General features: G+C 40.2%; 1 protein-coding gene across 3 annotated transcripts; it reads left to right on the top strand.

Moving 5' to 3' along the window:
- The first annotated feature begins 557 nt into the window (after nt 1-557).
- LOC106067198 (uncharacterized) lies at nt 558-20440 on the top strand. Of its 3 annotated transcripts, XM_056011652.1 has the most exons (8): nt 558-722; nt 1108-1184; nt 5663-5782; nt 6410-6491; nt 8878-9015; nt 9884-9965; nt 11793-11899; nt 19714-20440. In XM_056011652.1, exons 3-8 carry the CDS (start codon nt 5681-5683, stop codon nt 19791-19793), a joined length of 591 nt encoding a protein of 196 aa, XP_055867627.1. In that variant the 5' UTR covers nt 558-722; nt 1108-1184; nt 5663-5680; the 3' UTR covers nt 19794-20440. The 3 variants fall into 3 exon arrangements, with proteins under 3 accessions (XP_055867627.1, XP_055867628.1, XP_055867629.1); XM_056011653.1 differs by lacking the exon at nt 1108-1184; XM_056011654.1 differs by lacking the exons at nt 558-722; nt 1108-1184 and having other exon boundaries at nt 5663-5786.
- Nucleotides 20441-23656: the final 3216 nt, after the last annotated feature.

Below are 23656 nucleotides of genomic sequence, written 5' to 3'. Positions count from 1 at the left end.
CCACATACCTATATATATTATATCTAGACTGGACCACAGACCTATATTTATTATATCTAGACTGGTCATGGAGATCTTTTAACACTACAAAAAATGTGAAAAACTTTTTAATAAGTTGAAACAAGGCGTTGTTTTGTAAATTACTTATAAGAAGTTGTTTTTTTCAACCCTTATCTATGTAACATACAATTTAATGTTTAGATCTAGATCTAGTAATTAAACATTGAAAATAAGAGCATTCTCGCCTCATAATTATTATTTTGCAATTTTTAGAAACATAAAAACAAAATCAAACTATTTAAATATAAACAGGATGACTAAAATCAATAGACATAATTATTTCAATCTAGGATTTTGAATTTGTATCTTAATGAACATTAACAGGAAATGGCTTTATTTCATGAATTGGAGTTAATATATAGTTCTGTGATTAATACATAACAATCTATTATATATATAGATCTGTGAGTTGATCAATCGCGTATAAGAACTTGTTTCCGTTTTATATACATAGGTCTGTGCTCCAATAGTTCGTTTGATTTGCGCACTAAACTTAATGTGCAATACTTTCGATCGCACATCTAAAGTTCCTGACATAAAGAGTTTTACATTTTCAAATGACAACAAATATTTAAGATGTAGTTCTGCATTTAACACTAGATCAAAATTCTTATATACATCAGAAGTATTCATTGTTTTGTTCACCACGAAATTCGCATTAGGTATGTGACTAACAAATGATAATAGAGCTTGTGATATTGTTCTATACATTGTCAATTCGGTGTGAGGCTAGATCTAATCAGGACTAGACAGACGTTCATTTTAAAGATAATTAGATCTAAGTGTGTTTATCTAATATTGGATGTTACTTAAAGATTGAACCTCTGCTAATTCACTGGTTTTCCTGGTTGACTAAGGCAACATCCCATGATCTAGGGAAGAAGAAGCTCTTGAACAATTTTTTTTCTAGCATTTCGTTTAAGAAATGTGCCTTTATCTTTGTGTCTTTCTTGGTATTTTCTTAGGTTGTGTTTATGTATTTATATTTATAAGTATTTGTAAGTTATGGTTCCTTGTTTTATGTACTATTGCTACTTTACTTTTCAGTCTTCTGTCCTGAAGAGTCTCGTAGTTTTAAATGCTCGTGTAGAGACGCATTTAGAATCCAGGCATCTTAAAAAGCAGTTAAGTTTTTAAGTCTAGAATATGCATGTATATCTAGAGCAATATTGATTTGTTTAGATATGACTAGTATAAATATCATTATTTATCTAGAAGCGCATGTCACACCTCAAACTTAGTATTAGATCTAAAGTCTTATCTTATCATATAAAATACAGACGTTACTTCAAAAAAGGAAGATGATTACCTCATACGTGTCACCCATCTAGTCATGCATGTTAACAAATGACCTAAATTCTGCCAAGTCACTGGTTCTCCTGGCTGGCTCAGGCATTCCATGCTCTAATAACACTAGGGAAAAAGGAGCATTTGTACAAATTAGTCCTAGCATATGGAACGAGAAATGTGCCTTTATCTTTGTCTATATTTAAAACAAAAACAATAAAAAAATCTTTTAAAAAATTTATTTTATTAAGTGTAATTGTATCAATTAGTTTGGATAAATGTTATAATTATATGCACTATTGACCTAGACATAATAAATCTGTGCGATTAGAAAAATTTTAAAATTGATTTGTTAATTACTTGTAGGTGATTAATTATTTTGTTTGAGTTCGAAATAAGGGGAATAAATGCTGCTTAATGATAGATGTCGATGTATATATCGATTTAATCCCCTTATTATGTTTAGACCTTTTTTTCTCCCACTTCCCAATCTCGGATCTAGGTGAAATTTTGGATAATTATTCATATTCAAAGACAATACGCGTATCAATTCAAAAATTAACCAATTATAATTAGTACTATTTAATTAATTTTGTTTTATATAACATAAAGGGAGCTAAACTTTGAAAATTGAAGATAAATGGCAGTAATTAGCGGTTCTTTGACGCCTTATATAAGCTTTTTTTTAAAAATGTATTATTTTTTTCTATTGATTGTTTCTGTGGTAGATACTCCATCCAACCTGCCTTCTAAGTAGTGAAACCTCAGTCCAACCTGCCTTCTAAGTGGTGAAACCTCAGTCCAACCTGCCTTCTAAGTGGTGAAACCTCAGTCCAACCTGCCTTCTAAGTGGTGAAACCTCAGTCCAACCTGCCTTCTAAGTGGTGAAACCTCAGTCCAACCTGCCTTCTAAGTGGCGAAACCTCAGTCCAACCTGCCTTCTAAGTGGTGAAACCTCAGTCCAACCTGCCTTCTAAGTGGCGAAACCTCAGTCCAACCTGCCTTCTAAGTGGTGAAACCTCAGTCCAACCTGCCTTCTAAGTGGTGAAACCTCAGTCCAACCTGCCTTCTAAGTGGTGAAACCTCAGTCCAACCTGCCTTCTAAGTGGTGAAACCTCAGTCCAACCTGCCTTCTAAGTGGCGAAACCTCAGTCCAACCTGCCTTCTAAGTGGTGAAACCTCAGTCCAACCTATTTTTTTTCCTGTGATAAACTCTCCTTTCAACGCTTCCCTTCATTCTGAGCCAGAACTAGAAACTTGGCTTCAGACGTTCTGGATTTTTATGGCCGTGAGAAAATAAAAATAAATAAAAATTGCCAATTTCAAACTATTATTACGATTTTCATAGAAATGTAACAGTTTATGTAAAAAAAGAAAACCTTATGACAGTTATACACTGGATATGTCAGATCTGTAATGGATAACTTTCTCTACATACAAGTAATCTGCGAACAAAACCTATCAATCATCATTAGTCACAATCCAAAACCAAGCCTTGAGTCTAATCAGTGGAGGTATGAGAACTACTCCCACAGCAGCCTGTGAAATAGACCCCAATATTGAACCTCTTAAGTTAAGGCGCAACAGAGCAGCATTAGAAGCTATTGAGAGATACAGAAGGTTGGAGGACGATCATCTTAATAAATTACTAACACAGAGAAATAGGAAAAACAACCGAAAAAAAACCCATAAAACTCTGAACCAACTTACAGACGAACTAGCCCTAAAACACCACCTACCCAATAACAGAAAAAATTACCAGGTTTTTAAACATAACGCCCGGACTTAACTACAAACAACTAACCATTAAAACACATTTGCTAAATAATACCATAACAAATTAATCAAATCCACAGGAGCTCAAAGTAGGCACGTTCGAAACAATTGAAAGCTATCCAAAAACAACTATCCATATATATACCGACGGATCGGCCTTCAAAGTCACCATCAAAGTTGGAGTTGGTGCCTTCCTGGTCTTCCCCAAAAAATAAACACTTTGAAATAAGTGCATCCTGTGGCGATTACTGCATCTAACTTCCAAGCCGAAATTGAGGCAATTACCATAGCATTACAGACAGTGGAGAAGAAATTATATGAAGGAGTGCAATCACCATCAGATATTGTTGTCTTTATAGACTTCTAATCAACTCTGCAAGCACTTAACAGCAGCACCTCAAACAGCCCAAGAGAGTTGACAACATTAATTGTGATAATCAATCAGATGATATCCAGATTAAATATCAATAGCACACTACAGAGGATCCTTGGACACATTGGCATCATGGGAAATGAAAAGGCAGATAAGCTATCAAAGGCAAGGTCATCTATGGAACAACCAGATAGACCTGTTAACTACCTCACCCTAAGGGTCAATGTTAGTCAACAATCACAAAGAGGAGTGGCTCAACCAATGGGCAACAGGAAACACAGGCAGAGCCATGTACAAAGAAATGAACATGCCTAACAAACTGGATAGTATTAATTTCCTCCCCTGCAAAGAGTCATCTACAATCTTCCAACTAAGAACAGGACACACACCTCTGTTAAATTACCATCTGAACAAAATAAATTCCACACAACTCCCCCCTTTGTAGACACTGTGCCCACCCTTATGAAACCGTAAACCATATCCTCTTTGAATGCCCCTTCCTAATCAACCTTTGGCAGACCCTACTACCACTACAGCCCAACATAACCAACACTCTGTATGGCAGTGCTAAACAACTGAAGAAAATAGCACACTATTTTTCCTTGGCACAGTCTGCAAAAGAGCTGACAGCTCAGCAGCAATAAAGCTGGCTAAAAGAAGAAGAATAATGTAAATCTTTGGGGAAAATATTGGCTATTTGATACAGGGAAACTTCTAGTTTGACTGTTATAATTTTTCCAAATATAATCATCTTAAAATTAAATATTTGGCTTGTGTCTTTTTATTGTGAACGCAAAGTTTGTCAGTGGGTATTCATTAGAATTTTAAAAATTAATATTTATACATAGTACTTATACAATTCATTAATACACATTATCAATACTATGTCTCTAACTAAATCCAGTATTAAAGCTTTCGGTCTATTTTTTAGCGCCCCCGAAAGGAAAAAGACGCTATTTGTTTTGTGTGAAATGTCTGTCCATCTTTCCGTCCGTCCCGTTACGATCTCGTCAACTAGAAAAAATAGTGAAAATCCGACATCACAATATTTTAGACCATTCAAAGTTCTGGTGCGAAGGTACTTTTTTTCTTTTCTGAAAGCGAAAAATCTAAGCAAGCAGTTTTTTCATAAAAATACACCACTTTTACAACTATTAACTATTAAACACTCAAACACTTGAAGCCATGCTCTCTCTTAGGGGAGACGACCGTTTTCCATATTTTAAACACATTTATGCAAACGGTTGTAGATTTTTTTGTCAAACAAGGTAACCTTTGCGCGGAAATTTTTTTTCTCGAGGATTCGAATAAGAGAGAGATTGAGCCTTTTCAAAACAATTACATCAATTATAAGACTTCAGTTAGGCCAGGGGAGGCGCGGTAGCTGAGCGGTAAAGCGCTTGGCCTCCGAACCGGGGGTGCGGATTCGAATCCTGTAGAAGACTGGGATTTTCAACTTCGGAATATTTGGGCGCCTCTGAGTCCACCCAGCTCTAATGGGTACCTGACATTAGTTGGGGAAAAGTAAAGGCGGTTGGTCGTTTTGCTGGCTATATGACACCCTCGTTAACCGTAGGACAGATGAACTTTACATCCCCTGCCCACAAGGTCTGAAAGGGGAACTAGTTAGGCCAGGTTTACATCTTACTTTACATTCACTTTCACCTATCCTTTGATCTGCTGGACCGTTGGGGCACTACGAAAGATCTGTCAACCTTCTTTCTCCATTCTTATGTCATTTGTCTTTGATATAATTTCATTTGGATGTTCTTTCTGAAAATATTGAAGCCTGCCTCTGTGGACCACTTCGGGGGCCGATTTTGAGTTTGTGTTTCCACACAAACTGTCTTTGTAACCTTGTTATTTTTTAAAGTCTGGATCTATATTACCAAACTTTAATTTTCTACACTCTGAGTATATTTATACATTGGCGTAACAAGCATTTTTTTATCTTTATTTCATTAAATATTAAGATGCCAAACGTCTGTATTATATAAGATAAGACTAAATGCATGACGCGTAATACGTAATCATCTTCTTTTTTGAAGTAACGTCTGTATTATATAAGATAAGATGAAAATAATCGCTATTACAAAAAACGACATCAACTTCAAAAACGAGGAATAGTCTCTGAGCATTATTATTATTTTTTTTTTGCTTGTGTAGGTCAAGGCCACTTGATGTATGGGTTTGATTGCTAGGATCTTCACTTCAACATTGATTGTCCTCCTGGTGGCGGCTTTGAGCTACTCGTTAACGTCTGGCAAATGGTCTCAGTCCTCAGCCGTTAGTGAGATTCCAAACTTTTTGTCTTTACTCTGATTTAAGACAACAGATCTAGACTAGATCTTAAGATAGGGCCGTAGCTAGGAATCTACATTCATTTAGGGGCCCTGGGGGCTTGACCTCTTTTGTGGCCCCTGCATTTAGCGTAATATTTAATATTTAATGTAAAAAAAAAAACCCTCATTTATGGGCCCGTGGAGCTTGACCTCTTTTGAGGCCCCTGCATTTTGCGTAACATTTAATATTTAATGTAAAAAAAAGCACTAATTTGGGGGCCCCCCTCAAGTGGAAGTCCGGGGGGGGGGGAATTTTCATATTCCTTCCCCCCCTCCTCCCCCCAGCCTAGCTATGCCACTGTCTTAAAAGTTCTAAATCAGATACATGTATCAAAGTTACCAATAAATAATTACTTTATTAGAGAATGCCCGCTGGCCTGATTGGTAGAATCGTTCGTTCAAAAAGCTGTGGCATAATTACGAGTTAGACACCGGATTTGAGCTAATTAAAAAATATATATATTTAAAATAAATTTTGATATTATTATAAGCTAGATAGTGAAGGTATTGTTGTTGTTTTTTAAAGTGTTTTTTAAAATGTTTTTTTTGTTGTTTTTATGTTATGATACAGATTAGTAAGGTCTACAAGACTGTTTATTTTATGTCCATCTGCCAAGGCTCAAATCCATGCAAGCTTTATGCCTTTACCAACGGTTTGTTTTTGTCCTTTTCACAACTCGCTCTGTCTGTCTATTTGTCTGTCTGGTAAAATAATACATTGATGTTCTTTCTCAAATGCAAATTTTCATATCAAATTGAAACTTTTGCGTAACTATTCATAGGCGTAGAGAAGACAGGAATCAATAAAAGACATTAACCAATTAATTATTATGATATCAACAAGGGAGATTAATCCTTCAGCATTCACAGATATGACTAAATTAGTAGAGTTAGGTCCCCTTAAATAATTACCGTTACTTCTCCCACACGCATTCTTCAATCAAGTTGATACTTGAAACAGTTATTAATGGTTCCTAACAAAACATGAATGAATTAAAAAAAAAACAAACTTATTATTCAATTAACAATTGGTAATTAATTATTGCGTTTGATATCGAGTAAGGAAAATAACGTCTACATTACAGATCATCATCGTCAAACTCCATTTGAGTGAGGTCTTGAGAGGCTCAAATCTCTCTTGCAAAAGCCCTGGACAGAAACCCTGATGTAGTGCGTAGTGCATACATGTCACGATACAGGTCGAGAGATTTTGGTTTCCCAGACCTGTCGAGACGGAGATCAGCAAGTCTGGGGCAGTCAAACAGAATATGAGGCACAGTTTCCTCTTCTTCCATGCAGCGGGGACACCGTTAATTGAAATTTTCCGTGAAAAATATGAGCCAACAGAACTGTTGCCTGTCCTGCACTGTGCTATAATAGCTTGCTCAGCCTCCACCACGGGGAAGTGCGGTCAGGGCGCCTCATGCACTCCCAGGCATTACTGATATAGCGTAAGGGAGGAGTTCTTCCCATTAGATAAGCTTTTTTTTTTTTTTTAAACTGGAACAGACACAAAATAAAGCATAATAAACGAATATTCACATTTGACTAGATTAACACCTTTAGTAAAATCACAAAATTTAGAAAGCCTTCAGGATAGAAGATTTAAAGGAATGTAACAATTACTGAAACACTGAACCGTAATCTTCAAATACAAAAACACAATCTATCAAACCTAATAAAATACTCAGAAAGACACACAGTTAAAGGCACATTCCTCTTTCCATATTCTAGGATGAATGTTTACAAATGCTCCTTCTTGCCTAGTGCTATTAAGCAAAATTTAAGTCAATGGTTAACATGCATGACTAGATTGTTATAGGAACACGCGTAGGACATAGTCATCTTTATTTTTTTTTTTGAAGTAACGCCTATATAATATAGGTGCCTTACACACTCTGTGTCTCTGGTCCACGCAGGCTTATCATCAGATGACCATAAGACGGGTCATATTTGCGTGCAAAGCTCATACCAGTACAGTTCCTTGTCCATCGACATTGCACACCGTCTTTCTGGTCTGCGTCACATGTCAGCTGATCGTACAGTTAACTCTATCGCGCCGCCAATAGGGTTACAACAATATTATATTAATTATATTATATTATATTATATTATATTATATTATATTATATTATATTATATTATATTATATTATATTATATTATATTATATTATATTATATTATATTATATTATATTATTATAAGATTTATATTATATATTACTTGTAGGTGTTTCTTTACGTCCTGTCTCTGTCCTATCACTTTCCAAGATATCCCAGTCACTTTCCAAGACATCCTAGTCACTTTCCAAGATATCCTAGTCACTTTCCAAGATATCCTAGTCACTTTCCAAGATATCCTAGTCACTTTCCAAGATATCCTAGTCACTTTCCAAGATATCCTAGTCACTTTCCAAGTCTGTATATTCTAAACATCCCAGTCACTTTCCACGTCTGTATATTCTAAACATCCCAGTCACTTTCCACGTCTGTATGATCTAAACATCCCAGTCACTTTCCATGTCTGTATGTTCTAAACATCCCAGTCACTTTCCACGTCTGTATGTTCTAAACATCCCAGTCACTTTCCACGTCTGTATATTCTAAACATCCCAGTCACTTTCCACGTCTGTATATTCTAAACATCCCAGTCACTTTCCACGTCTGTATGTTCTAAACATCCCAGTCACTTTCCATGTCTGTATGTTCTAAACATCCCAGTCACTTTCCATGTCTGTATGTTCTAAACATCCCAGTCACTTTCCACGTCTGTATGTTCTAAACATCCCAGTCACTTTCCACGTCTGTATGTTCTAAACATCCCAGCCACTTTCCACGTCTGTATGTTCTAAACATCCCAGTCACTTTCCAAGTCTGTATATTCTAAACATCCCAGTCACTTTCCAAGTCTGTATGTTCTAAACATCCCAGTCACTTTCCAAGTCTGTATATTCTAAACATCCCAGTCACTTTCCATGTCTGTATGTTCTAAACATCCCAGTCACTTTCCAAGTCTGAAAGTTACTTTATGTCTGACAGTCTGGCAAACGACGATGCAGGCCCTGGTCATCGCCATGCTGGTCATACTTCTGATAAACATCTTGTTCAACATTATCGCCGCATTCTTTATTTCCATGAGATATACACGAGTCTTCGCCATTTTATATGGCGTCTCAGGTTTGAGTTTCTTACCCCTTCCTATTAACCTGCGCACACAGATACAACCACAACCACACACAGTCTTAAACACAACCACACACAGTCTTAAACGCCCACGCGGGCCCTTCCGAGCTCATTTGAATAATAAAACTATTAGTTAAACTAATTTTCCATAACTTTTCTTTAACTGCAAAGAGATAACAGCCCAATATCTGAGCCACGCGTTCAGGCCAGGAGCTGGACTGATTGTCAGAGGCTATTTGAGGCATTTGGAAGCATTTTATAGGTAATGGGGTGGATATTTCCGGAAGTGGTTTTGGTTCCCAGAGGAGATCCATTAATAAAAAAAATTAGTGAAACAATATTTAAATTCCTCTAGTCAGAACAAATAAAAAGTTTCTCTCTCAGACCATTCGGTCTATAGTGCAGAAAGGTCATCTGTTTCTGTGGCCCACCGTTAACGAGGGTGTCATGCGGCCAGCACAAATTAATTTATCCCAGTTTTTTCCACCACAATTCAATCCCGGGACTCTCCGGTTCGAGGGCCAAGCCCTTTACCGCTCAGCCACTACTTTTTGGTCACAGTGAAGTGAACTTTGGGAGTCATCATGGTCAGTCACGACGCAGATGTTTGGTAGTCACATGTAGATCTAAGGGAGTCATATGTGTAGGAGTCACCTTGTAACATACGTTGAAGGATATTTTTTTTTTCATTCAATGAATATTTGCGATTTAAAGGGGACAACGAAAGATTGTCGTCCAAAAAAAAAAACAAACAAAAATAACAACAACAAACAACGAACCCCAAATCCAATGAAAGACAAATACCGATTAGAATCTTGCTGTAGTTTTATGGTATTGATTTAATTACGTGATTCTTCTACAGGGATTTTAGGTGTGGTCGTTCTCATTATATTCCCCATCAAAGTCGAGGTCCCTGGTACCACTTTTGGATATCTGCAAACATGGTAAATAATTGCAATGAAATATGGTAAACTAGTCGACCGGCGGAGTAGCATACGCCGCTATTTTGCAGGGCCGGCCTTAAGCCACTGCAGCCTATGCAACCGCAGTTGGCCCCCGCACTTTCATAGGACCCGTGCTAATTCAAGGTGTATAAATTATTAAATTAAACCATTTTATAAATTAAAACAGATTTACCGCGCCCTCCTGTCGATTTAACTGGAGCTTTTGGAGTGAGTTAGTCGGGGTATTGGACGTGTTGCGGGTCATTGGGCAACTGCGGGTCATTGGGCAACTGCGGGTCTTTGGGCAACTGCGGGTCTTTGGGCAACTGCGGGTCATTGGGCAACTGCGGGTCATTGGGCAACTGCGGGTCATTGGGCAACTGCGGGTCTTTGGGCAACTGCGGGTCTTTGGGCAACTGCGGGTCATTGGGCAACTGCGGGTCATTGGGCAACTGCGGGTCCACGAGTTGTTAAGAGTCAAGTTAAAGATAGAAAGTTCAGTTGCATCAGTATAACGTTGTATCAGAGTAAATTTGTAACAGTATAACGTTGTACCAGAGTAAATTTGTAACAGTATAAAGTTGTACCAGAGTAAATTAGTAACAGTATAAAGTTGTACCAGAGTAAAGTTGTAACAGTATAAAGTTGTACCAGAGTAAAGTTGTGACAGTATAAAGTTCTATCAGAGTAAAGTTGTAACAGTACTAAGTTGTATCAGAGTAAAGTTGTAACAGTATAAAGTTGTAACAGTATAAAGTAGTAACAGTATAAAAGCGTATCAGAGTAAAGTTGTATCAGTACAAAGTTGTATCACTATAAAGTTGTATCAAAGTAAAGTTGAAACAGTATAACTACAGTGTAACCAAGAAACATTAATTTTAAAATGATCCCAATAGTAAAAGTAAAAGTAAAGATGATGTAAAGGAATTAACTCAGAGGCGCCCAAAGAGCCCGAAATAAAAAATCCCAGTCTTGGAACCCAGGATCCCGGTTGGGAAGCCAAGCGCTTTACCGCTTAGCCATTGCTCAGCCTATTTTAGCACTGTAGAATATCGAATGTTTAATGCCTTCAATTGTAGCACACTTTTTACTAAGCCGGTAACATTGTTCTTTGAGTATGGCGTCCTTGACATTACTTTTGTCGATTTATTTAGGAATCCCTTCCGATCTACGTTATCTTTAGTTTTCATAATAGAGCCACCGCATTTCTGCATATCGATTTCCCTTCATTTTCTCTCTTATGATATAACATTTCTTTAAAAAAATGTTAACCGGATTCTAAAACTAGAATTCTAAACAAAGAGGAGATACCCCCCCCCCCCAAAAAAAAAATAAATAAATAAAAAAATAAATAAATCCACCAATTAGATGTTATGGCATTGTTTGGACATTATGTCTGTAAATCATCGTTTAACCCTTAAAATGCGTGTGGTAAATTAGCCTCTAAACATCACAATTGTAATTCCATTTGGCATGCACTCATTGTAAAACAGCTCAGCACTTTAAGGGTTAACGAATTTAAACAATAAATTGGAAATAGACATGTTAATATTAATTATAGCTTGTATGTAACGCTACTTTCATGTTCATATTATGCTCAGAGCGCTTTTGGTCCAATCTCATTTGTGGACCAGTGGGGGGAGGAGGTGTCTAAGAGTTGGTTTTCCGTGCTGCCTTTAAGGCGCTCAGTAAACTCAACTCTGCCCGAGTCGGGTGTCGAACCTCGAACCCCCTTCTCTCGACCACGCTTCCCATAAACATAAGGTTTTTAATTCAAGTATAAATATAACCCCAGTCTGTGAAATTGTTTTGTTTGTTATTGGCTAGGATGAGCAATGGCTACTACACCTTCATGGGCGCTGTTTTCTTGATGTTTACCCTCATTGGTCAGTGCTACTATATGAACTATCAGAGATATCCTAAATTTTTACCAGGTAACTATAGTCAACTTTCTTGTCAAGTCGTGACACAAGAAATAGTCTTGACAGAGTCCAAAATTTAGTGACCGGAAGTATTAGGAATGTGCGGATGTCTTGACAACTTAGACTTACTTAAACTTAGACTTACTTAGACCTAGACTCACTTAGACTTTACTAAGGCTTAGACTTACTTAGACTTAGTTAAGAATAATCATTTTGATGCTGGAGTTATATTTTAATACGGTCTGTGATGCACATTCAAAGACCGCATCAGTGGCGTAGCTAAAATGGGAAAGGAGTGGGGAGGGGGAGATATTAAAAATAACACCGGGCCCCCACTTGAGGGGGGCCCCCTAATGAGTGTTTTTTACATCAAAAATTATATATTACTCAAAATGCAGCCCCCTCCCCGAAAAGAAATCAAGCCGCCCTCCAGGGCCCCAAACGATGGAAAATTCCTAGCTACGCCCCAGGACCGCATCACAAACCAAAAGACAGGATTACTTCAACGATGTGGCCAGCACAACAACCAACCACCTTTACTTTTACCCAATTAAGTTGTTAGCACCCAAATATTCAGAAATTCACCAGGATTCGCCCGGTACACCAGTTCGGAAGCCAAGCGCTTTACCGCTCAGCCACCGCGCCTCCGGAACTTGATAGGAGTAAGGATAGTTGACTTCGGAGGAACCTGAGGCGCTGGCTCAAGGAGTCTCATGAAAGACTGGTGTGAATAGATGATCACTTTGTCTTCTGACTGGGTGATCGGTTAAGAGTCAGATACCCATTCTGGTCAGGGGATAAAATCCTTTCCCGAAATTTTTTTGATATTTCAAATAGGTGGGTAGCCATCTAAGGCTAACGAGTCCCGAAGCTTTCTGCATTAGGCGCCAGTTACACGCCTGCTCCTGTCAGTGATAACAGTTCCGTCACAACAAAATATCTGAGTCACACGTGAAGGCCAGGAGTTGGACTTGATGTAAGATGCTATTTGACACACATGCCATTGGAAACATTTTATTATAGGTTGTGGAATGCTTATTTCCATTATCAACCCACCCAGGCAATAATAACCTTACAGAACCCATATCATACAGCCATATATAACACTTTTTTGCCGATGACTCACGATTCCAGTTCCACCAGAGGTGTCGCATCTGGCAACAAAAAAAACAGCAGTATATAGACTATGTCTAACATCAGTCAACTAAAAACTCCTACTCTTCCACATTGACTGCTACAATTACGTGCTAGCAGGTATATGCGATGACAATCAACCACCATGTGGCCACATTTAGTCCCCAGTGCATTTACAACAAAGAAACGCCCTTGCATCTTCGTGAGCTGATCCCTGCATGTGTCCCCCCAGAGAGCCATGCGCTGCTCCATAGACTCATAGCCTCTAGATTTGTCCTCCAGAGAGCCATGCGCTGCTCCATAGACTCATAGCTTCTAGATGTGTCCCCCAGAGAGCCATGCGCTGCTCCATAAACTCGTAGTTTCTAGATGTGTCCCCCAGAGAGCCATGCGCTGCTCCATAGACTCATAGCTTCTAGATTTGTCCCCCAGAGAGCCATGCGCTGCTCCATAGACTCATAGCTTCTAGATTTGTCCCCCAGAGAGCAATGCGCTGCTCCATAGACTCATAGCTTCTAGATTTGTCCCCCAGAGAGCCATGCGCTGCTCCATAGACTCAAAGCTTCTAGATTTGTCCCCCCAGAGAGCCATGCGCTGCTCCATAGACTCAAAGCTTCTAGATTTGTCCCCCTAGAGAGAGCCAAGCGCTGCTCCATAGACTCATAGCTTCTAGATTTGTCCCCCCAGAGAGCCATGCGCTGCTCCATAGACTCATAGCTTCTAGATTTGTCCCCCCCAGAGAGCCATGCGCTGCTCCATAGACTCATAGCTTCTAAATTTGTCCCCCCAGAGAGCCATGCGCTGCTCCATAGACTCATAGCTTCTAGATTTGTCCCCCCAGAGAGCCATGCGCTGCTCCATAGACTCATAGCTTCTAGATTTGTCCCCCAGAGAGCCATGCGCTGCTCCATAGACTCATAGCTTCTAGATTTGTCCCCCCAGAGAGCCATTCCTGCTCCATAGACTCAAAGCTTCTAGATTTGTCCCCCCAGAGAGCCATGCGCTGCTCCATAGACTCATAGCTTCTAGATGTGTCCCCCTAGAGAGCCATGCGCTGCTCCATAGACTCATAGCTTCTAGATTTGTCCCCCTAGAGAGCCATGCGCTGCTCCATAGACTCAAAGCTTCTAGATTTGTCCCCCCAGAGAGCCATGCGCTGCTCCATAGACTCATAGCTTCTAGACTTGTCCCCCAGAGAGCCATGCGCTGCTCCATAGACTCATAGCTTCTAGATTTGTCCCCCCAGAGAGCCATTCCTGCTCCATAGACTCATAGCTTCTAGATTTGTCCCCCCAGAGAGCCATTCCTGCTCCATAGACTCATAGCTTCTAGACTTGTCCCCCAGAGAGCCATGCGCTGCTCCATAGACTCATAGCTTCTAGACTTGTCCCCCAGAGAGCCATTCCTGCTCCATAGACTCAAAGCTTCTAGATTTGTCCCCCTAGAGAGCCATTCCTGCTCCATAGACTCAAAGCTTCTAGATTTGTCCCCCCAGAGAGCCATGCGCTGCTTCATAGACTCATAGCTTCTAGACTTGTCCCCCTACAGAGCCATTCCTGCTCCATAGACTCAAAGCTTCTAGACTTGTCCCCCAGAGAGCCATGCACTGCTCCATAGACTCATAGCTTCTAGATTTGTCCCCCTAGAGAGCCATGCGCTGCTCCATAGACTCAATGCTTCTAGATTTGTCCCCCCAGAGAGCCATGCGCTGCTCCATAGAATCATAGCTTCTAGACTTGTCCCCCTACAGAGCCATTCCTGCTCCATAGACTCAAAGCTTCTAGACTTGTCCCCCAGAGAGCCATGCACTGCTCCATAGACTCATAGCTTCTAGATTTGTCCCCCTAGAGAGCCATGCGCTGCTCCATAGACTCAATGCTTCTAGATTTGTCCCCCCAGAGAGCCATGCGCTGCTCCATAGAATCATAGCTTCTAGACTTGTCCCCCAGAGAGACATGCGCTGCTCCATAGACTCATAGCTTCTAGATTTGTCCCCCTAGAGAGCCATTCCTGCTCCATAGACTCATAGCTTCTAGATTTGTCCCCCCAGAGAGCCATTCCTGCTCCATAGACTCATAGCTTCTAGACTTGTCCCCCAGAGAGCCATGCGCTGCTCCATAGACTCATAGCTTCTAGATTTGTCCCCCTAGAGAGCCATGCGCTGCTCCATAGACTCAAAGCTTCTAGATTTGTCCCCCCAGAGAGCCATGCGCTGCTCCATAGACTCATAGCTTCTAGACTTGTCCCCCAGAGAGCCATGCGCTGCTCCATAGACTCATAGCTTCTAGATTTGTCCCCCTAGAGAGCCATTCCTGCTCCATAGACTCATAGCTTCTAGATTTGTCCCCCCAGAGAGCCTTTCCTGCTCCATAGACTCATAGCTTCTAGACTTGTCCTCCAGAGAGCCATGCGCTGCTCCATAGACTCATAGCTTCTAGACTTGTCCCCCAGAGAGCCATTCCTGATCCATAGACTCAAAGCTTCTAGACTTGTCCCCCAGAGAGCCATGCGCTGCTCCATAGACTCATAGCTTCTAGATTTGTCCCCCTAGAGAGCCATGTGCTGCTCCATAGACTCATAGCTTCTAGATTTGTCCCCCCAGAGAGCCATGCGCTGCTCCATAGACTCATAGCTTCTAGATTTGTCCTCCCAGAGAGCCATGCGCTGCTCCATAGACTCATAGCTTCTAGACTTGTCCCCTAGAGAGCCATGCGCTGCTCCATAGACTCATAGCTTCTAGATTTGTCCCCCCAGAGAGCCATTCCTGCTCCATAGACTCATAGCTTCTAGATTTAACCCCCCAGAGAGCCATTCCTGCTCCATAGACTCATAGCTTCTAGATTTGTCCCCCCAGAGAGCCATTCCTGCTCCATAGACTCAAAGCTTCTAGATTTGTCCCCCCAGAGAGCCATTCCTGCTCCATAGACTCAAAGCTTCTAGATTTGTCCCCCCAGAGAGCCATGCGCTGCTCCATAGACTCATAGCTTCTAGACTTGTCCCCCAGAGAGCCATGCGCTGCTCCATAGACTCATAGCTTCTAGATTTGTCCCCCAGAGAGCCATGCGCTGCTCCATAGACTCATAGCTTCTAGATTTGTCCCCCCAGAGAGCCATTCCTGCTCCATAGACTCAAAGCTTCTAGATTTGTTCCCCTAGAGAGCCATGCGCTGCTCCATAGACTCATAGCTTCTAGATTTGTCCCCACAGAGAGCCATGCGCTGCTCCATAGACTCATAGCTTCTAGATGTGTCCCCCTAGAGAGCCATGCGCTGCTCCATAGACTCATAGCTTCTAGATTTGTTCCCCTAGAGAGCCATGCGCTGCTCCATAGACTCAAAGCTTCTAGATTTGTCCCCCCAGACAGCCATGCGCTGCTCCATAGACTCATAGCTTCTAGACTTGTCCCCCAGAGAGCCATGCGCTGCTCCATAGACTCATAGCTTCTAGATTTGTCCCCCTAGAGAGCCATTCCTGCTCCATAGACTCATAGCTTCTAGATTTGTCCCCCCAGAGAGCCATTCCTGCTCCATAGACTCAAAGCTTCTAGACTTGTCCCCCAGAGAGCCATGCACTGCTCCATAGACTCATAGTTTCTAGATTTGTCCCCCAGAGAGCCATGCGCTGCTCCATAGACTCATAGCTTCTAGATTTGTCCCCCCAGAGAGCCATTCCTGCTTCATAGACTCATAGCTTCTAGACTTGTCCCCCAGAGAGCCATGCGCTGCTCCATAGACTCAAAGCTTCTAGATTTGTCCCCCCATAGAGCCATTCCTGCTCCATAGACTCAAAGCTTCTAGATTTGTCCCACCAGAGAGCCATTCCTGCTCCATAGACTCAAAGCTTCTAGATTTGTCCCACCAGAGAGCCATGCGCTGCTCCATAGACTCATAGCTTCTAGACTTGTCCCCCAGAGAGCCATGCGCTGCTCCATAGACTCATAGCTTCTAGACTTGTCCCCCAGAGAGCCATGCGCTGCTCCATAGACTCATAGCTTCTAGATTTGTCCCCCTAGAGAGCCATGTGCTGCTCCATAGACTCATAGCTTCTAGATTTGTCCCCCCAGAGAGCCATGCGCTGCTCCATAGACTCATAGCTTCTAGATTTGTCCTCCCAGAGAGCCATGCGCTGCTCCATAGACTCATAGCTTCTAGACTTGTCCCCTAGAGAGCAATGCGCTGCTCCATAGACTCATAGCTTCTAGATTTGTCCCCCCAGAGAGCCATTCCTGCTCCATAGACTCATAGCTTCTAGATTTGTCCCCCCAGAGAGCCATTCCTGCTCCATAGACTCATAGCTTCTAGATTTGTCCCCCCAGAGAGCCATTCCTGCTCCATAGACTCAAAGCTTCTAGATTTGTCCCCCCAGAGAGCCATTCCTGCTCCATAGACTCAAAGCTTCTAGATTTGTCCCCCCAGAGAGCCATGCGCTGCTCCATAGACTCATAGCTTCTAGACTTGTCCCCCAGAGAGCCATGCGCTGCTCCATAGACTCATAGCTTCTAGATTTGTCCCCCCAGAGAGCCATGCGCTGCTCCATAGACTCAGCTTCTAGTCATGTCACGTTTCTCCCTCAAAATATTTGATTTGTGGGCTTTCTCAGTGTATGGACCAAAGGTTTGGAACTCACTCCCTTTGAGCTCAGGCAAAAAAAAAACATGCTACACTTAATTCACGAAGAACATTAAGACCTATTTGTTCCAAACTATTTTAAATTAGTTTGTGATTCTCGTGTCTGTTATGTTATCATATCGCCTTGAGACTTTTTTCCTAACTGCCCTTAATAGCTTTAAGTAGTATTATTTATTGTTCTTGTAAAGATAAGGGAGACAGCTGGAAAGTATGTCGGAGTTTAAAATATTGTAGAACCATAATGAAAAGTAGGATATCAAAGCAGAGACACATTGATAAGTAACACCGTAACATATAGTCTTGTAACACCGTGACACATAGTCTAGTAACACAGTGAAACGTGGTCTATGTGTCCACGTCATCTAGGAACAGCGTGACACGAAAACTAGAAAAACTGTAACACGTAGTTGTTTTTTTTTAATTAAATTCGTGAACCAAATCTGGTAACAGCAAAACATGGTCTGATAACACCTCAGCAAGGAGTGCAGTAACAGCGTGACATTTAGTCTAGCTACACCTTGATAAACTGTAAAATTTTACTCCGTGACACGTAGTATGTAAACAACGTGACACGTAGTATGTAAACAACGTGACAAGTAGTAAAGTAGCCTCGTGAAATGCTGTGAAGTAGCACCGTGACAAAAAGTTTAGTAAAGGCGTGACACGTATTGATGTAGCACAGTAACACGCAATCTAGTAACACCGTAACACGCAATCTAGTAACACCGTAACACGCAATCTAGTAACACCGTAACATGCAAACTAGTAACACCGTAACATGCAAATTAGTAACACCGTAACATGCAATCTAGTAACACCGTAACATGCAATCTAGTAACACCGTAACATGCAATCTAGTAACACCGTAACATGCAATCTAGTGACACCGTAACATGCAATCTAGTGACACTGTAACATGCAATCTAGTAACACCGTAACATGCAATTTAGTAACACCGTAACATGCAATCTAGTAACACTGTAATATGCAATCTAGTAACACCGTAACATGCAATCTAGTGACACTGTAACATGCAATCTAGTAACACTGTAACATGCAACCTAATAACATCGTAACATGCAATCTAGCAACACCGTAACATGCAATCTAGTAACACCGTAACACGCAATCTAGTAACACGTAACACGCAATCTAGTAACACAGTAACACGCAATCTAGTAACACCGTAACACGCAATCTAGTAACACGTAACACAGTAACACGCAATCTAGTAACACCGTAACACGCAATCTAGTAACACGTAACACGCAATCTAGTAACACCGTAACATGCAATCTAGTAACACCGTAACAAGCAATCTAGTAACACCGCAACATGCAATCTAGTGACACTGTAACATGCAATCTAGTAACACCGTAACATGCAATCTAGTAACACTGTAACATACAATCTAGTAACACCGTAACATGCAATCTAGTAACACCGTAACTTGCAATCTAGTACACCGTAACATGCAATCTAGCAACACCGTAACATGCAATCTAGTAACACAGTAACACGCAATCTTGTGACACCGTAACATGCAATCTAGTAACACCGTAACATGCAATCTAGTGACACCGTAACATGCAATCTAGTGACACTGTAACATGCAATCTAGTAACACAGTAACACGCAATCTAGTAACACCGTAACACGCAATCTAGAGACACTGTATTATGCAATCTAGTAACACCGTAACATGCAATCTAGTAACACCGTATCATGAAATCTAGTAACACCGTAGCACGCAATCTAGTAACACCGTAACATGCAATCTAGTAACACCGTAACACGCAATCTAGTGACACTGTAACATGCAATCTAGTAACACCGTAACATGCAATCTAGTAACACCGTAACATGTAATCTAGTAACACCGTAACAAGCAATTTAGTAACACCGTTACACGCAATCTAGTAACACGTAACATGCAATCTAGTAACACCGTAACATGTAATTTAGTAACACCGTAACACGTAGGTACTAACTGCATTCTACGAAGTGAAGTTACATCGTGACACGTGGAGTAGTACTAATATTGTTTGAAAATATAATTTTTCAGACCCACCTCCAAGTGAGATAGAGATTACGACTATGACTAGTAACATCGATCAACAGCAAACAGATCTAGAAGATTTATAATCTTTGTTTTACATCAAGCTACAACTAAGCACGTGATATGGCTGTGTAGCCACCTTGGGACCATGTTTTATTGTCGCCCTTACAATCTTTCTGTAAATCCTCCGCTTGGTTCAAACACAGCAGAGAATCGTGGATTTTGCTGACTGTGTTTCATTTTTCATTGTTCCGACATTGCTGTTTGATTGAATTGAATGTAACAAATTAGTAGTGATAACAAAATATCCAATTTGCTGGTTGAGCTAATTTTTTTTTGTGTGTTTTTCCTCAAATGAAATCTATGTTTTGTCTGATCCTTGATTTAAGGGTAAACACAGATTCACCTTCACCTCCACCTATGGCTTAGTCTGTTGGACCGTTGGGGCATCACAAAAGATCTGTTGACCACACTTCTCCATTCCTCTCTGTCTTTTGTCTTGGACAGAATGTCCCTCAATGACAGGCCCGTCCATTCCTTTAAATAAGTTGTCTTCCCATCGCTTATTTCCTGGACGAAATTATTTCTAAGCTCTTAGGACCCTGAAATAGAATTTTAGTCTTTTTTTTGGTTTTACAGTAGTGAGCAGATTATTGCATAATTTAAGAAAATTAAAAATTTGGAAACGTGATTTCACCTACTAAAGTTTGATGAATAAACATTTTTATTATGGAAACAATTATTCCTTCATATTTCTAAACTTTCTTACACTATCTATCTATCTATCTATCTATCTATCTATCTATCTATCTATCTATCTATCTATCTATCTATCTATCTATCTATCTATCTATCTGTCTGTCTGTCTGTCTGTCTGTCTGTCTGTCCGTCCGTCCGTCCGTCCATCCATCCATCCATCCATCCATCTATCTATCTATCTATCTATCTATCTATCTATCTATCTATCTGTCTTTCTGTCTGTCTGTCTGTCTGTCTGAAAAAGAGAAAGACAGAGAGAGAGAGAGAGAGAGAAAGAGAGAGCAGGGAATGGTACTTTTTAACACTGTAAAAGCAAGCAAACAAACATACAACAACTAATTCTAATAGCATTGAAAAGGTAAATCTCGATATATTGTCATTTCGCTACATTCCAAATGGGTTAAATAAGCGTTTACAATTAATTAAACCAAATTGATATTTCTTTTGTGTAGAGAACAAAATACCAAGAGAAATGTAGACAAGGGGCATTATGAACAAAATGGCAGGAGCACAAGTCAAAATTAAAAATAATCTTGCTACAAGAGACGAAAAAACATTGGCCAACGAGTTAAATGATTTCTATTGTCGCTTCGACACGAAAGATTTTAATTATCTAAAACTCAAAGCCCTTGAGGATGTCAATGTTAACAACTGTTTAGAATTAGCGATTACTAGAGAGCAAGTTGGTAACATTTTCAAAAACGTCAACCCAAATGAAAGCTGGTGGGCCTGATGGAATAAAAGGGCGAATCTTAAAAGAATGTGCTGAACAACTAACTGAACCTTTCCAAGATATTTTTTCTACTTCATTACTAAACCATGAGATACCACCTGTGTGGAAGTCATCTATAATTGTACCTGTGCCAAAGGTTTCCATACCGAAGGAAATGAATGACTATAGACCTGTTTCATTTACTTCCATTGTGTCTAAATGTTTAGAAAAATTGGTTAAAATGTTTCTTCTGAATGATCTTTGTAATAAGTTAGACCCTTTACAATTTGCTTACCAAAAGGGTAAAGGTGTAGACGATGCCATCCTAAATATTTTAAACTGTGTCTACAAACATCTGGACTTACCGAACACTTATGTAAGATTGTTCTTTATTGATTTCTCATCAGCTTTTAACACTATACAACTTCATTTACTCATTGAAAAGATGAAAGCGTTGCAGATTAGTCCATACATAATACTATGGGCTAATGAATTTTTGACCCAGAGAGCTCAGAGGGTTAGGGTAAACAATGTTATAGCTAATGAACGCATAGTAAACACAGGGGCGCCTCAGGGGGCTGTGACATCGCCATTGTGTTTCATTTTGTACACCAATGATTTTCAATCCGATAGTTCTTGTTGCTCCTTCACAAAATTCGCTGATGATGCGGCTCTTCTTGCCCTGCTCTCAGAGAGCTCAGACGTAAATGAGTATTTCAAAGAATTAGAACACATTGAAGAATACTGTAAAGACAATTTTTTATTATTAAATGTAAAAAAAAACAACAAAGAAATGATAATCGATTTTCGTAGGGACAAGAAGGAAAATGATATTGTTTCTGTAGCTGGAGAGACTATTGAAATTGTGCAAACCTTTAAATACCTTGGTACTATCTAGACAATAAACTAAATTTTACTGCAAATACTGATTATATCAGCATAAAAGGGCAGCAAAGATTACGATTACTAAGAAAACTGTCCTCGTTTAATGTTAGCGAAAAGGGCTTGGCTATGTTTTATCACGCTCACATCTGCAATATTTTAAGTTTCAATATCACTGCCTGGTATGGCAATCTGAGCATTAAAAATAAAAATAAACTTAATAGAAGCCTAAATGCTGCTGGCAAAATCATTGGCAAAAAACAAACCCCATTTGGGCAGTTGTTTGAGACAAACATCTATAAAAAAGCTAACAAGATCCTCGAAATAAAGAATCACCCTTTGTGTCAGGATTTTGTGATTTTACCATCACAAAAGAGATACAAGACACTGATAGCAAAGACAAACAGACACAAACACTCTTTTGTTCCCCTGACAATCAAATCATTAAATAAGAACAATCTGGTATAAACTTTGTCACATGTAAATTATGAGTGAGTCTGGTGTGAATGTACACTTTGGTTTCTTATAGTTATAATGTTTTTTTTTTGTTGGAATGCACAAATTGTAAGACAAATTTCCTTACGGATAAAAAAGATTATTATTTTGTTAGAAATGAACGAGTAGTCATTCTCTGGCGCTGCCAGGGTCGAGTTTCGCTAAAGAGAAACAAAATTCATCGTAGTCCCTTTAACAGTTTCCACTGAGGAATTTTCTGGTGATGTGGCAGGTCTGCAGCAGTACCGCCCTCTGACAGGCAACGAAGATGTTCCTAGGAATGTTAAGGGCCTTGAAGGTGTCTGTGAGGTCAGTTGTTATTATCCCCTCGGTTGATATAACAATGGGGTATATTGTTATTTTGGACAATTTCCATAGACGCTTAATCTCCAAGCCTAGGTTCCCATATTTTCTTTGTTTTTCTATCTCAGTTTTTCTTAAATTATGAGACAGTGGTACAGCGATATCGATAATGGTAGCGGTTTTTTTCTTTTTTATCGATGAACAACAGATCCGGGCGATTGAAATCTACCGTTTTGTGGGTCAGAATAGGCCTATCCCAGTACAGCAGATGTTCAGTAGACTCGAGAACCTCTTGCGGAGAGTATTTATAATAAGGGGGAGTGTCCTTACCGATCAATTTGTACGTCAAAGCCAGGTGTTGGTGTATTAACTTTGCAACTTGGTTATGGCGACCCATGTAGGCTGATTCTGATAGGGCTGGACATCCTGCCATAATGTGTTCAATCGACTCGCCCACATTTCCACATTTTCGGCATTTGTCGACAACATTGAGTTTCAGGATATGCTTCTCGTAATTTTTTGTCCTGATTACTCTGTCCTGTATTGCTGTAACAAAGCCTTCTGTTTCAGGGTAGAGATGACCTGCTTTGAGCCATGTTAAGGAAGCAGCCTTGTCGATGTTGTCCCCGTGTAATGAAGCCGGAAATTTTCCGTGGATTGTTTTTTCCTCCCATTGGCGAATCTCATGCCCTACGTCGTCCAAACCGACATTGACATCAGCATTGTGTAGGTTTAGAGGGGTTGCATCGGAGTCGTATTTCCGTAGGAAGGAAACTAATTTGTTGCTGGAGGCGAGCA

Source organism: Biomphalaria glabrata, chromosome 14 (genome assembly GCF_947242115.1).
Source record: "Biomphalaria glabrata chromosome 14, xgBioGlab47.1, whole genome shotgun sequence".
NCBI lineage: Eukaryota > Metazoa > Mollusca > Gastropoda > Planorbidae > Biomphalaria > Biomphalaria glabrata.
The sequence above is the reverse complement of the archived record's forward strand: the minus strand, read 5'-3'. Positions and strand labels throughout refer to the sequence as shown.

Bases quoted from the DNA above. Each gene is read 5' to 3' on its own strand.
- LOC106067198 (XM_056011653.1), top strand. From the start codon at position 5,681: ATGGGTTTGATTGCTAGGATCTTCACTTCAACATTGATTGTCCTCCTG. The intron at 5,783-6,409 runs GTTAGTGAGATT...GTTATGATACAG, and splicing joins AATGGTCTCAGTCCTCAGCC to ATTAGTAAGGTCTACAAGAC. The intron at 11,900-19,713 runs GTAACTATAGTC...ATAATTTTTCAG, and splicing joins ATATCCTAAATTTTTACCAG to ACCCACCTCCAAGTGAGATA.